Source organism: Salvia hispanica, chromosome 6 (genome assembly GCF_029641045.1).
Source record: "Salvia hispanica isolate PSC_SH4W2 chromosome 6, Shi_PSC_v1, whole genome shotgun sequence".
Classification (NCBI taxonomy): domain Eukaryota; kingdom Viridiplantae; phylum Streptophyta; class Magnoliopsida; order Lamiales; family Lamiaceae; genus Salvia; species Salvia hispanica.
The window spans coordinates 45,047,247-45,060,899 of NC_142697.1; the positions used below are offsets into that span (position 1 = coordinate 45,047,247).

Below are 13,653 nucleotides of genomic sequence, written 5' to 3' on the forward strand. Positions count from 1 at the left end.
GCGATCGGCCCCATTCCTGAGAGTGAAACATGAGTAGGGGCATTTTTGCCCATAGATCCGTGTCCGTCACTGTGCAACGTGTATTTATTCTTTACCAATACAGATAATTAAATAAACTAATTACAAGTGTCATGTATATTTATTAAGATTCCGTTTACATGCAATGCGTATTTAGTATTTCCGAGGTTCCATCATTAAACTAACGCCGAGCCAAGACAAAATGTAAATCGTTTTGTTGTTTTTATCGAAAAGGCACATATTTTTTCCAAAGCCGACGCATTTATATATTATATTATATTATATATTATTATTATTATTATTATTATTATTATTTCAGCAAAGAATTTAAAAAGAACACAACAAAGTTATGAGAGGTAGTACTTTTTTATTCTTATTATTGGAAGGTCAACGAAGAGGCACACATCTCTGATCGATTAAATATATTAAATGTGGCTTACTTTTTGGATATTTTCATTGCTATAAAAATTCGATCCAGATTGAAAATGTTAATATTTAAAAAGTATTTTAAGAGAAATATAATTCAATCCAAAAAATTGAACAGAATTGATTATATAGTAAATTATATAACCTCTCTCAAGCTATTTGCACCATTTTTTTAGACAAATGTTGTTTCTCTCTTTCAATATTCTATTTTACTTATTTTCTAATCTCACGACTTAACATTAAGCATTAATTTCTTAAATTCCATACCAAAATAAACATTTTAAGTAGCTTGGGACGAGAGAGAATTTAGAGATGCCCTTGCACTTTGGGGCCGGAATACAAGTCAGATTTCCACACGTGGGTAGACAAGACAAGATGTAGAGAACCATCATTGATGTGGCCGGATTGAACATTGGACTTCCACCCGTGAGAGATAAGAGAAGAGATCTATCATCGACTTGGATCTGATCTAATACCACTTAAACTTGTGCACGTGTGTTGGCCTTATAATAGAATGGTTAATGTCCAAAACCAAAAGTCTCATATTTGTGGCCTTTTAGAAAAACTATACGCTAGAACTTATCTATAAATAGACTCTTCCCATTTCAAGGATATCACAACAGAATTAAGGCCGAGAAAGAAACCTTCATTTATAGTTGTTCTCTTTTAAACTTCGGTAATCATCAATCCCTCCTTAATTTGATTTTATTTAAGCTATTAGTTTATAGTTTCGTAATTTCTTTTGTAGCTATTAATTTATGTGTAAACATTTACCTTCTATAGTTCTATCCATGTTTTAATTTCATACAAACTCATTTTGGCCATTGATATATATATTCCAGTAATGTCCTCCACCATGCACTTGTTGTGGAGGGAAATGGAATGACCAAAACAAGTAGTATGATGAAAAGTACTTCCACTATCCCAAAAATATAAGTCTAATGAAGTGTCGATCATGTTGTCACAAATTGTATAAATTGATATGGACAATATACATAATAAAGTGTGCAAGTATTTGTGATTTGTGAACATACTATTTTTTTTGCAAAAGTTGGAGAAAATGGCAACTGCTGGGCTTCCAAGATATGTCGTACTCAACGTAGCAGCTACAAACACTTATGTATACCGCAAAGACGATGGCTCTGTTGTTGACGGAAAAGCCGACATATTCAGCGAGCTCGCCAAGATTGAACTTGAGCGATCAATAGTGGATAACAAACGCGTTCATCTCCGATTCACTCACAACAAATATTGGCAAAAAAAGTCAGATGATGACGACTCCATCGTGGCCGTATCAAACAAGCCTGACGAGGACACCACGATGCCGTCTTGCACGCTCTTCCAGTTCCAGCCCATCCAGCAGTCGGATAATGTGGTCTACTTGAGTCACGTCCAGACCGGCTGGCGCGTGATGCTGAACAACTCCACGGGGGGTTTCTACTTGGACAAAAACGGCGTCGGTTTGACTCTAGGGTTTGTTGATTGGGACACATTAGTGAAGCTGCCGAAGCACGTGGCCTTTCAAGGAGACAACGGGAAATACCTCAAGGCGTACGGACATAACGGAGTGAAGTACCTCCAGTTCGGGATCGACGAGCCAAACGACGTGTTATCAGGCAACCAAGTCTCAGCGATGGGCGACGGCCACATCCGGATAAAGTCGGATCTCTGGGGTTTGTTCTGGAGTGGCCCTACTGTTGGCAATTGAACTAAAAAATATAACATATAACTGTCTCACATCGGTGTCAAGAGAAAACTGAAACTAGTATATAAATCTCATGGGCCCTCCTCCTATCACCAATTGATTTTAGGATGGAACCCATGGATTTCTATCACCTACTTGGGTTAATGCGGATTCTAAATCCAACGACGACAGCGACAACAACACTCTTTTCTGGCCGGTCAAAATCGACAACAACACGGTCGCACTCAGATGCGCTGGCAACGGCGGTTTCTGCTATCGCAACAGCGGGGGCGATTTGGTGGACTGCCTCGACGCGAGGGAAACCAACATCACGAGCAAGGCGAGATTGCGAGTGCGGGAGCTGGTGATGGAGAGGAAGATCTACAACGTGAGGTGTTGGCAATTGAAACTAAAAATTAATATTATAACTATCCCACGTCGGTGTACAAAGAGAACTGAAATCAGTATATAAGTCTCATGGGCCCTCTAATTGGTTTTAGGATGGAACCTATGGATTTCTATCATGGTATCAGAGCGGGTCACCGATTGTGGGTTAATTTAACTGACCCAGCAATATATCTGGGCCAAAATCGAAAAAATGATTGACCCAGCAGTATATCTGGACTTAAAATTTGGGCCAAGTGGTCCAATCGACTGAAAAAAAAAAATTGGGCCAAGTGGTCCAATCGATCAAATGTCCAACCCCTCCTAGCTTCACCTTGAAGGGTTTAAGGGAGGGTGTTGGCAATTGAAACTAAAAATATAATATATGACTGTCCCACATCAACTGAAACTAGTATATAAGTCTCATGGGCCCTCCTCCTATCACCAATTGGTTTTAGGATGGAACCCATGGATTTCTATCATGAGGTATCAGGTGGAGGATGCGAGGGTGTACGGGGCGACGCCGTACTTGGCCCGCACCACCACCGTCACCAACCACGAGAGAGAGCCGCGGTCGATCGCCATGACCGTCAAGTACACGGACGAGACGTCTCGCTCTTTCACCCGCGGCGCGTCTCTGAACGCGGGTGTGGCCACGTGGTCGCGGCTGGGGTGCCCTGCATCGGGGATACGGGAATCGAGGTCATGGATCAGATAAGTGAGGCGATGGAGTGGAACGCCGCCACGGCCAAGGTAATTGAGGCTTCGGGAACGGATACGGTTAATGTGCCGGCGAGGAGTGTAGCGGTGGTTCGTTATTTGGGGTTGAAGGCCACCTGTGAGGTTCCCTTCTCCTACACTCAGCAGGATAAGAGTTCCACCGACGGCAGAATCACAGGCACTGATCAGATTGATGGTGTTTTCATTGGCGTCAATTCCCACGCCTTCCAATTCATCGTCGAGAAATCTTATCCTCTCGCTGAGTAAGGCAACATCGAGCCTTTTCATTCCTTTACTTGTTTATTGTTCTTGCTTTCGTCTTCTTGTTGATTCCTTCGCTTGTTTACTGTTTGTTGCTTTCGTCTTATTGTTAATTCCTTTACTTGTTTATTATTGTGTGTTAGGGTCTTATTCTAACGCTTTTAGCACCCTAATCCAAAATCAAGACTAAATCTCCATCCTTGAATTTTAAAATGAGTGGATGAGATTAAAGCTCATAAAATCTCAATAAATAGTAGACAAAATATCAACAAAAGGGTAATATCGTCATTATGTTATCATATGATAATTTTCGTGAGTGTTTTTTTATATCAACATTGTGTATTACAAATATCAACAATATGACATTGGAATATCAACACATTTTTATTGAGATTGGACATGCATAATATTGAGATTTTGCCTACAATATATTGAGATTTTTTGTTGCATTTGTTGAAAACAGCTGCTTATCAACATGTACGAAAATTGAAATATAATTTATCAAATTTCATCACCCGAACATCGTCGGAACATATGCAATTGAGATCTCGTTGGAATCCTTATTAAATTATCTTTAATTTGATATTATTTTTGCGAAAAAATAATTTAAATTGAGAGAGTTACGTAAATTTAAAGATTTGAGATAATTTTGAGGAGAGAGATAGTAGTTAGTTATAATTACTACATATAGGATTTGACATTAATACCCTTTTAATTTAATTAATAATTATTTAAATTTAAAATATATTATACTTGGCATCATATTAACCACAAGATCTTTTAATCTAATGGTTGAAAATTAGTCTCAATTTGAGATTGGTAATTAGTTAGCAATTGATTACATCCCGTGTGTTAAATACTTAAATTATGATTGGGGTATTTTTCATTTGTTTTTTTCTCTCTATTATTTAAAAGTACACTTTTTAAAGAGAATTAATGGTGCTTTTATAGCTGATTAACCAGGCCCACTATATGCCCCGTAATTATACTCCATCTTATTCACTTAATTTTTATTTCTAGTTGGTTTTGGACCTTAAAAAGAAATAGTACAATATACATGTGATGGTAACCAATATAATTTCGGCCCAGCTCAGCCCAGAGATTTTATTCTACCACTAATAAAGGTGTTTTGCATTTATTATTTAATAATAATGTGGCAACCAAACTATACATCTTTCAGTGAAAAATGTACTAACACTTCAAAGTGACCCAAAAACCCAATCCAAGATTTGGTGTGATCTGCAAATATGCAGCCAATTCCCACATAAGTTTGAGCACACCAACCCATCACCATACTCACAGCTCATCGTGTCGACGGTGATCGATCACGGGAGCTCCCATCCGGCTGTCCGAGATGTACCGGACAACTAACGACGCGTGAAGTGCTGCGCCCACAGCAAGGCCGCCTTCGTTGATGGTGAAATGCGGCGAGTGATGGAAGGTCGGCTGCTCCAGCGTCTCGTCTTTCATCCCAACGAAGAAGAAGTGGCCGGGGATGATCTCCTGATAGAACGAGAAGTCCTCCGATCCCATCAACGGCTGCATCTCTTTGACTCTGGCCGAGCCAAGCATTTCGCCCGCAACTGTAGTAAAGAGTTCGTGCAGGTCGTTGTTGTTCACGGTCGGAGGGAAGAAGATCTTGTTTTCTGCTTCGAAGTTCACGGTTGCGTTGCATCGTAGAACCGCGGCTTGCCCTAGGATAACCTGTTAAAAAATCAACGTTTAGCCGAACCTAAACATTCTTCGCGTTTATACGCTAGCTCTAAACCTTCGAACACTCGATCGAATGTTTTCAATCTAATCTATCATACAAAGTATACAAAAACTAGAGCACTCTCAAGGTGGCCGGCCGGTGAAATTCGGATCACCACTTTTCTAGCTGGCCGGAATCGACAGCTCTACTCAGAAAACAAGAAACTCGAACAGAACAGAGAACCATTGCAGAAAACGAAAGCATTGGTGGGTCTTGAAGTCTAAGCAAAACACAACTAACTCAACGCGTGTAATGGGGTGTGGATCTTGAAGATATACAAAGGCATAGTTCGAGGTTTCCAGCATTGTTACCTGTTCTATTCGCTGCTTAAGATGCAGCAAGCTCTCGCTGGAAAAGGCACGGAAAGTGCCACCAATTGTAACAGAATCCGGAATGACATTAAACGCGTCGCCACCTTGAAACTTACCAACCGTGACAACCTGATCAAGCAAAAGAGTGAATTAAACAAGTAATGTATGGTCTGTCTTTTTCAAGATGAAAGAGATTTTTACCTGAGAGTCGAGAGGATCAGCTTCTCGAGAGACTAGATGCTGTAAGCTGATAATCACGTTTGATGCAGCTAATATTGGGTCAATCGAGTGCTGAGGAATGGCTGCGTGCCCGCCTCTCCCGCTTATTACAGCTTCAAAGAAGCCACTCCCTGCCAGGAGAGGACCGGGCCTAGTCGAGACTTCGCCTGGTGGCAAGAAAGTACTCGAATGGATACCAAAGATGGCCTCGACATTCTCAAGTGCCCCTTCTTCTATCATCTTCTTTGCCCCCCCGCCTCCTTCCTCTGCAGGTTGGAAAACAAGCACAACTGTTCCCTGAAATATTAATTCAACGAACCTCAATAACTAGGATTACCAATTCTGATTGTGGTATAGATTTTCTGATCTCCCAGCGCAATTACAGCCGAGTCTTCGATGTACATATTCACAACAAAGCTACAGCTAAAGGGGTGAAGCTTCTAAAAAGACAAACATTCACAACAGGGAGGGAGCTGTTCTACTTAGCTTCTCATGATACTCGACTTGCCATTTTTATACTACCGTTTCTATTCCAGTTTCAGAATTCTGCCAAGATCCAATATTTATCATGGCTTTGCCTTTCTTCCTTTTTCTAACTGTCTGCTTATAGAAAGATCAATTTCTAACTAGGTAATTTTATCCTTCCGAAAGCTTCATTGATATAACATACATGATTTATAAGACGGCCCAAATGAAACGAACATATTATGGCGAACAAAGACCAAGCCCGACAACAAAACGTTCCGAACAATAGCAATGTCTACTAGGGATCAAACCTCAACTAAAGCACCCTGACTAGCTCAAATCAACTCATTTGCCATGGCCGGAACTATGATACTCCTACACGAGCATACTTATGCACGATTATATCTCAGAAAAACAAGACATTTCATAGTATAAAACAAAATCATGCACAGAATATGATCTCATGAACATTCAAGAACACCAAGTAGCGATGATCAAACGCATTAAAATCATAAACGAGAACTAGACCTTTATGAGGTGGGTGTGCTGTTGAAGAATCTTAGCTGCACCAAGAAGCATAGCAACATGAGCATCATGGCCACAGGCATGCATCTTCCCATGGTTCTTACTCTTGTGATCCCATTCCACCATTTCCTGCCCAAATCAAACCCTTTCACATACACCAAATACCAACACAACAAAAGGGGGAAATCCAATCCAATCCAATCCAATCCAATCCAATCCAATCCAATCCAATCAAATCAAATCACCACTACCAATTCCTTCAATCAAAACAGCAAAAGCAACAATAAAACAGGAACCCAATTCAAATCACTAAACAAACCAAAAAATCTAAGTATCAAACAGTCAAAATACCCAATCAACCATTTCAAGACTCTACCTTGAACAAAACACACACTAACACAAACACAAAAACACACACCTGTAAGGGAAGGGCATCCATATCTGCTCTAATTGCAACAAAGGGAGGCTCCCCTGTGCCAATATACCCAACCACACCAGTAATTGCAAAAGGGTGCTTGTACGGAATCCCCATCTTATCCAACTCCTGCCTCACAAGCTTGCTCGTCTCAAATTCTTCATATCCCAGTTCAGGATTCTCATGTATCTTCCTCCTAATCCCCACCATCCAATCAAAAATCTCATCTTTCTTGGCAAAGTTGAGGAAACTCTTGGGAATTTCATCAGGACTCAAAAAAAAATCTGCAAAAATGGGTTTGCACAAAAACAAGTGGATGAAAAATAAGAATAACAGCTTTGAACAACTCATGACTTCTTGAATCGTCTCCCCCTCTTCTTCCCTCGATAGTTTTTTTCTTAATCTAAAAATTTTTGGGGCATCAGCTAAATATTACTCAGCCCCAACAAAAAAGATCAGTTTTTGAGTTGAAAATTTGTGTTTTTCTTCTACTTGAAAGCTGCCTCCAATTTCGTAATAAAATATTATAGCTTATTTATAGTGTCCCATTGATAAATTTATCATTCTTTTACTATCCAAATGAGCTTAATCTTAATTAAATAATTGTGGGTGGTCCACTAAATTAATTAGTAGTAGTAATTACAAGAAAATATCCCCCATTTTACACATGTGGCATAGCCTCATAGGATGTGCGAGGTTGAACATTTTGAATTTTATTATTTTTTAATATATTATAAATTTATACTTTCTCCGTCCCACAACAGATGTCACACTTGTGAGATGGCACGGGATTTTAGGAGGTTTTGTTTTGTGTGTTGAATGGAGAGAGAAAATATAATTTTTATATTAATGTGAGAGAGAACTTTTTTCAAAACGAAAAATGTGACATCTTTTGTGGACAATCGAAAAAGGAAAGTGTGACATCTTTTATGGGACGGAGGGAGTAGCATAATTAAGTTTGGAAGTAGAATTTATATTAAGTTAAGAATTTTGTATATTTATTAAAAATTGAAGTGAATTAAATTGGATTGAATGAAAGTCAATCTACGAATATAGTAGTAGTATTACAATTAGATGGCACATACATCTATCACAATTATTAGAGATAGAAGTAGAATTACTAAAGAAAATGTGTTGGAATAAAAAAATAATACTCCATCAATGTATAGTTTGCACAAAATTAGGATGATTAGATGCAAGATTCTCCTTGTGAAACTAACCATATTTATGATAACTTAGATCAAAACGTAACACTTAATTTTTACATAGCTTAATTTAATTAAACACAATGTTTTCCAACAAGAAAATGATGTGCATTTTGTTGCCATGAGCCCTATTACATACAAAAATAGAATTTTATGCACGTGCGTCAAAAACTCAAAATCGTGGAGTAATAATTTTTGGATTATTACAAAAGTAGGCGTAGATTTGACTTAGTATTAGAAAGGCCTAACATAATGCAACGTGTTGCACCGTCACAAATTACTCTATTTACTACACGTGTAGAAAATCATGTTTCTGATTGTAACATATCATAGCTCCCTTTCCGGCACATGATTAATAGAAAAAATCGATTTATTTAATTCGCATTGAGGATCATTACGTCATATGCCACGTAGACCAATACGTCATATATTTCCTTAGTCCCATAAAAATATACTACTCCCTCCGTCCCCTATTAGGAGTCATTCTTTGACCGGACACGGATTTTAAGAAATGTAAAGAAAAGTTGGTTGAAAATTTTAGTGGAATGTGAGACCCTTTTTTTATATTGGTTTTATAATAAAATGTGAGTGAATTGAGTTAGTGGAATGTGGGACCTACTTACTATTTATGGTAAAAGTGAAGTGTGACTCTTAACTGGGGACGGACCGAAATGGAAAAGTGTGACTCTTAATGGGGGACGGAGGGAGTATGTGTTTTCCATTTCGTTTGTCCCACAAAAATATGTGCATTACATTTTTAAAAAGTTATATCAATTTAATTATGTAAGTTCTTATCCACTAACACTACTTTAACTATCATTCTCATTTTCTCTTACTTTCTGTACCATTCTTTTCATCTCTCTTGTTTTACCAATTTATCTTAATTTTAGTGTCATACTTATTAATTATATTTTTGTGTGACAGAGGGAGTAGTATTTGTGGACATTTTTCTCATATATTAATGTATAGTGTCTCCTAAAAACTAGAATGAGTGAATAATTACTCCATCCGTCCCATAATAAGAGCCTCGTTTTGTCATTTCAGTCTGCTTCATAATAAAAGACATATTTCACTTTTATCATAAATGATAAGTAAGTCATATATTCTACCAACTTATTTCACTCACATTTTGTTATAAAACTAGTACAAGACTCATATTTCACTAATTTATTAGACTTACTTTTCTTTACATTTCTTAAAACAGGTGTCATAATTAAATAGGACTCCTATTTTGGAACGGAGACCGTAGTAAATTTGATTATCGTGATCATGGATTTTGAGGTACACCTTGACATATAAAACTGGAAAATTCATGAAGAGGACTACTTATCTCAATAACATAGTATAGTACATTTACTACTTATCAAATAAACTGACGATGCAATAGAGAGCAAAATCAAATATACTAATATGAATACCATGATGCAGATGTTACAAATTCAAGGGTTCAAAACTAGCAGGGCCTCTCAAAATTTGTTGATACATATTCAAGGGTTCAAAACTAGCAGGGCCTCTCAAAATTTGTTGATACATAGTTCTATAATGCAATCGAAAGCCTCTAACTCAAGTAGCAGAAAAAATTCACTCGCTTCGCGTACCAAAGTCGCGTAGGGCTTTGATTCAAGATGAGTATAATTGCGGTCTTACCAAGGCTTAAAACCATATGTGTTGTGTTGTTTTTGGTTGAGCGTTTAGTGTGCTAAAGAAGCCAAAACCATTTCACGCCCATCGAATCATCTTTAAGATGCTATTTGTTCAGTTAAGTAGTGCTCGATCATGTCATCCTCATCAACTGCACCAGCGAAAAAAATGCGTGTCAAACTATTTGACGGAAAGATGGAAGAGGGATTTGGGAAGGATGACTCACCTTCGAAATCGTCATCATCAAAGTCAATATCTTCATCGATTTCTTCATCGTCTTCAGCAGCAGCTGCAGCACCTTTCTGGATACACCGAATTGATGTAAGGAAAACTTGTTAATATCTCAACAGAGGCATATCCTAACGATAACGTATTATCCTAATGAACTGGAAGGAGGAAATACCGCAGAAGCCCTTCCACTTTCAAACCACTGCCTGCCTGAAAGTCTTTTCTCCTTTGGAGCAGAAAGTGCAGAATCCGGCATTAGCCTAATATGGTAAAGAAGAAAATTATTTACACAGGAAAAATATATTCAGGTTTACAAATACATATGTTGGAGTACATGCACGCGAATCCAAATTTCTCTTCCTCCGTGTTGATTAAAGAACAGAAAATGCAGTCTCCATTTATGAGAGCATTAGCATAGTGTTCAAAAAATACACAACCTACTCACAGGCTTTAAACAGTATAAACAATCCATGGAAGCAAACATTAAATCAAGAGAAAATCATATCTAGCCAGCTTGTCGTAGAAGGCATAATGGGATTCAGATCCATAACCCAATCATGAGATCGCCCAACCCACCAACTAGATCACCCCCAGGGGGTTCATTCCCCTAATTCACGTTTCCATGGGATTAAATCATTAAAGAAAGATGTAAGATTATGAAACTCACTTGGCTCTTTCAAGAGCTAATTCTGCTTCAATTTTCTCACGCCATGCCAAAAATGAGTCAACTGTAACAGGTTCTCCGTGTGGTATAATAACCTGAAAAGCACCGGAACCTAAAATATTAAATAAAGAGACGTAGAAAGCGGGATTGAGATTGATTCTGTAAAAAAATTCCCACGAGGCCTTTGTTTTTTGAAATTTCCACAAATTCATGATCCCTATAATAAGAAATCCAACAGATCATACAACTTAAAAAAGGTTTTTAAGTACATAGATCTTCAATGGTTTCTGCCAGCGATGCAAGATTATGTCAATCCTTAAAACTGACACTATCATGCTCAAAGAACACAAGAATGAAAAGTCAGCTCGTATAAACTACAAAGGCATACTTCAACTTGTAGTTCCATTTTTGGTGGCAGATGTGAAAAATCTTTAGGATATATAGAAAGTGCGGAACCACCCTCGTAACTGAAGGAATTTAGCATGATAGGAAGTAGTGAACATCCTTATGTAAGATAGTGATGGCACAGGGAAAAGCTTAAAATCTTCATATAGTTTTTTAATGGAAGGATGAATCATGAGAAATAACACAAGGCATGTTTTCCACAAGTTTCTGAAAAGAAACAGTCCTTTAACGCACAATGTCCACTTATAACACATTTAACTCAGGAAAAAAGAATACCTCGTCTTTTGCTGCCTCGTCTTCCTCATCATCATCATCCCCAGCATCTTGGGCAAATCTTTCAGAGAGCCATTCCTGAGCTGATGTAACCAAAGTGTAAACCATTGCCATGCCAAGATTTTCTGCTGCCTGTAAAATGAGCATTATAAAATACCTTGAGGCGTAGACTTGTAGTCGTGTGGAAGACTAAATATATAGAGATCAAGATAGCAGCTTTCATGAATCATGATTGAATAGAGAAGCAATGCCACATTATATCCTCGCATTCACTCATAACTGATGGAATGAAGCCATCTTATGAAATATTATGTGAGAAAAAGAAATTATAAAGAGACATTCAATGAAGTTACACGCAGTTTTATGTCTCACCTCTTGTTCAAGCTTTTCCTTGAGAGCTCTAAGATCTGATGTGTGAATTCCTTTCAAACTGTAAGAATATGCAAACTCTTCAGATATAGTAGAGAATTTCATCAGAAATTTATTGGAACTTTTGGCAAAGTATTTTCATGTTGAAGGTGTAGAATTAAGTCCTACCAAATTCTGAAATATGATTCGGCATTTACTGCTAAACTATTTAATCAACACAGACATAAAAAATCCACAGAATAAGATATAATAAGTGACCTTTTAAGATTGAGAAGCGGAGGTTCATCAGGATAGTTTTCTGTGTGTGAGAAAATCAAGGCCAGCCGTACTGCCAAAAACGAATTATGCCAAGAGCTATTAGTCACTTAAGAAAAAGCCATCATCAGGCACGACTTATGAACACTAGCAGATAATCTTTAAATAAGAACAAGGGTGGCAAGGAAGTTGTAGAACCTGACGGGATATTTGAATCATCCATCTCATCGTCCTATTGAAATAAAGTAGCAATAAGACTAAAGCAATGAGCAAAATAACTTAAAGGTTGACTTGTTAAGGTTTAGTCAATCATTATGCTGCAGTACATGCAAATATATGTTTACCTGGGGACAGACTGTTATCTCAAAACAACGATTCGAAGTATTCAGACCACTTTCGCTTGAATGAATTTCTGCTAGAAGCAATTCACTAGACAGATTAAGTCTTAGGGTTTAGGCGCATAAAAAAGGGAAAGGTAAAGGACATGTCACATAGCACAACACAGACCTTTGAACTCATCCATAAGGATTGCTTCCAAGGCTTCGATTTCCATGTCCTGCTCCTGCTTGTAGTCTTTAAATATCATCGTTGCAAATCCAAATGAAAATAAATTAGAGAGTAAGATGTTTTGCAAGGGAAACCAGCTCATACACATTACACAATCAAATAAAGACGTTCCATCCAATCCAGACCATCGCAAATCCCAACTCCTAAACCTTTCAAACATCACAATTTTCATTTTTTTCCGTTTATTCCATCACATGCACCATAACAGAATTAATAAACTCAGCCACCAAATTCAGCTCCTAGGATCTCAATTTGGGAATTTTCATCACAGTCTACTAAAACCAATTCATAGGATCAGTTCCACATTTTCCTAGTTGAAACTTTCTCCCCTATCTAGCTATGCCAAAACCTACTCAATAGCATTTTTATAAAGAGAAAATATTCAAAATCAAACCTCATTAAACCCAGCAACTCAAGTCAAATTTTGACCCACTGAAAGAGAGAGAGGCAGATCGCCCCTCAACATTGAATGCATACAGTAGAATTATTAGCTCAAACAATTCCAAAATCTCATTGTATAAGGAAAAATGAAACCTTGGAAATACTACTCAGTGCAAAAACCAGTCTAAACCCTAAAATCAAAATCTTCATTATCAACAAAAAATCCGATTCAATTTCACGAACAATACCTGTCATGGCTTCGTTGATGAATTCCCCTCTCTCTTCCTTCAATTGCAGAAAGAAGTAATGAATTCACTTTAGAAAGAGAGGAAAAACCTAATCAGAATACAGTGGAGGCGGGCGGGACCCACAGAGACTCTCTTTCTAATCTGCTGTGCTCAGCTGCACAGAGCCTCATAAAAAGGCCTTAATCAAATTCACCTGAAATCAATCAGAGCCGTCAAAAAACAAATCTTGATGAGAA

General features: G+C 37.8%; 3 protein-coding genes across 4 annotated transcripts; 1 reads left to right on the forward strand and 2 right to left on the reverse strand.

Annotated features, from left to right (window-relative positions):
- The first annotated feature begins 1,504 nt into the window (after positions 1–1,504).
- On the forward strand, positions 1,505–3,230 carry LOC148923898 (uncharacterized). Its single transcript, XM_089061638.1, has 3 exons — positions 1,505–2,140; positions 2,256–2,521; positions 2,999–3,230. The coding sequence occupies exons 1-3, from the start codon at positions 1,505–1,507 to the stop codon at positions 3,228–3,230; spliced, it is 1,134 nt and encodes a 377-aa protein (XP_088917764.1).
- A 1,329-nt stretch (positions 3,231–4,559) lies between these two features.
- Positions 4,560–7,608, reverse strand: IAR3 (peptidase M20/M25/M40 family protein). The gene is made up of 5 exons (XM_048104974.2): positions 7,185–7,608; positions 6,770–6,895; positions 5,759–6,073; positions 5,558–5,686; positions 4,560–5,197 (listed from the first exon to the last, which is right to left on the reverse strand). Exons 1-5 carry the CDS (start codon positions 7,530–7,532, stop codon positions 4,790–4,792), a joined length of 1,326 nt encoding a protein of 441 aa, XP_047960931.2. The 5' UTR covers positions 7,533–7,608; the 3' UTR covers positions 4,560–4,789.
- A 2,162-nt stretch (positions 7,609–9,770) lies between these two features.
- Positions 9,771–13,545, reverse strand: LOC125205826 (Ubiquitin-conjugating enzyme family protein). 2 transcript variants are annotated; one of them, XM_048104975.2, is made up of 11 exons: positions 13,418–13,545; positions 12,729–12,794; positions 12,566–12,633; positions 12,420–12,453; positions 12,225–12,294; positions 11,970–12,027; positions 11,601–11,729; positions 10,923–11,014; positions 10,431–10,515; positions 10,254–10,329; positions 9,771–10,178 (listed from the first exon to the last, which is right to left on the reverse strand). In XM_048104975.2, exons 1-11 carry the CDS (start codon positions 13,422–13,424, stop codon positions 10,126–10,128), a joined length of 738 nt encoding a protein of 245 aa, XP_047960932.2. In that variant the 5' UTR covers positions 13,425–13,545; the 3' UTR covers positions 9,771–10,125. The 2 variants fall into 2 exon arrangements, with proteins under 2 accessions (XP_047960932.2, XP_088916062.1); XM_089059936.1 differs by lacking the exon at positions 13,418–13,545 and adding an exon at positions 13,323–13,347.
- Between the last annotated feature and the right edge of the window lie 108 nt (positions 13,546–13,653).

What these genes read in the sequence shown, in the direction of transcription:
- LOC125205826 (XM_048104975.2), bottom strand. An exon ending in CCTTATGGATGAGTTCAAAG is followed by an intron (nt 12,634 to 12,728) that starts GTCTGTGTTGTG and finishes TGCTTCTAGCAG; the next exon opens with AAATTCATTCAAGCGAAAGT. An exon ending in AGGAAAAGCTTGAACAAGAG is followed by an intron (nt 11,730 to 11,969) that starts GTGAGACATAAA and finishes CTCATTTTACAG; the next exon opens with GCAGCAGAAAATCTTGGCAT.
- IAR3 (XM_048104974.2), bottom strand. Translation starts at nt 7,532, where the DNA reads ATGAGTTGTTCAAAGCTGTTATTCTTATTTTTCATCCACTTGTTTTTG. An exon ending in CTGATCCTCTCGACTCTCAG is followed by an intron (nt 5,687 to 5,758) that starts GTAAAAATCTCT and finishes TTGCTTGATCAG; the next exon opens with GTTGTCACGGTTGGTAAGTT. An exon ending in TTAAGCAGCGAATAGAACAG is followed by an intron (nt 5,198 to 5,557) that starts GTAACAATGCTG and finishes ATTTTTTAACAG; the next exon opens with GTTATCCTAGGGCAAGCCGC.
- LOC148923898 (XM_089061638.1), top strand. Translation starts at nt 1,505, where the DNA reads ATGGCAACTGCTGGGCTTCCAAGATATGTCGTACTCAACGTAGCAGCT. An exon ending in TGTTCTGGAGTGGCCCTACT is followed by an intron (nt 2,141 to 2,255) that starts GTTGGCAATTGA and finishes AATTGATTTTAG; the next exon opens with GATGGAACCCATGGATTTCT. An exon ending in AGGAAGATCTACAACGTGAG is followed by an intron (nt 2,522 to 2,998) that starts GTGTTGGCAATT and finishes TTCTATCATGAG; the next exon opens with GTATCAGGTGGAGGATGCGA.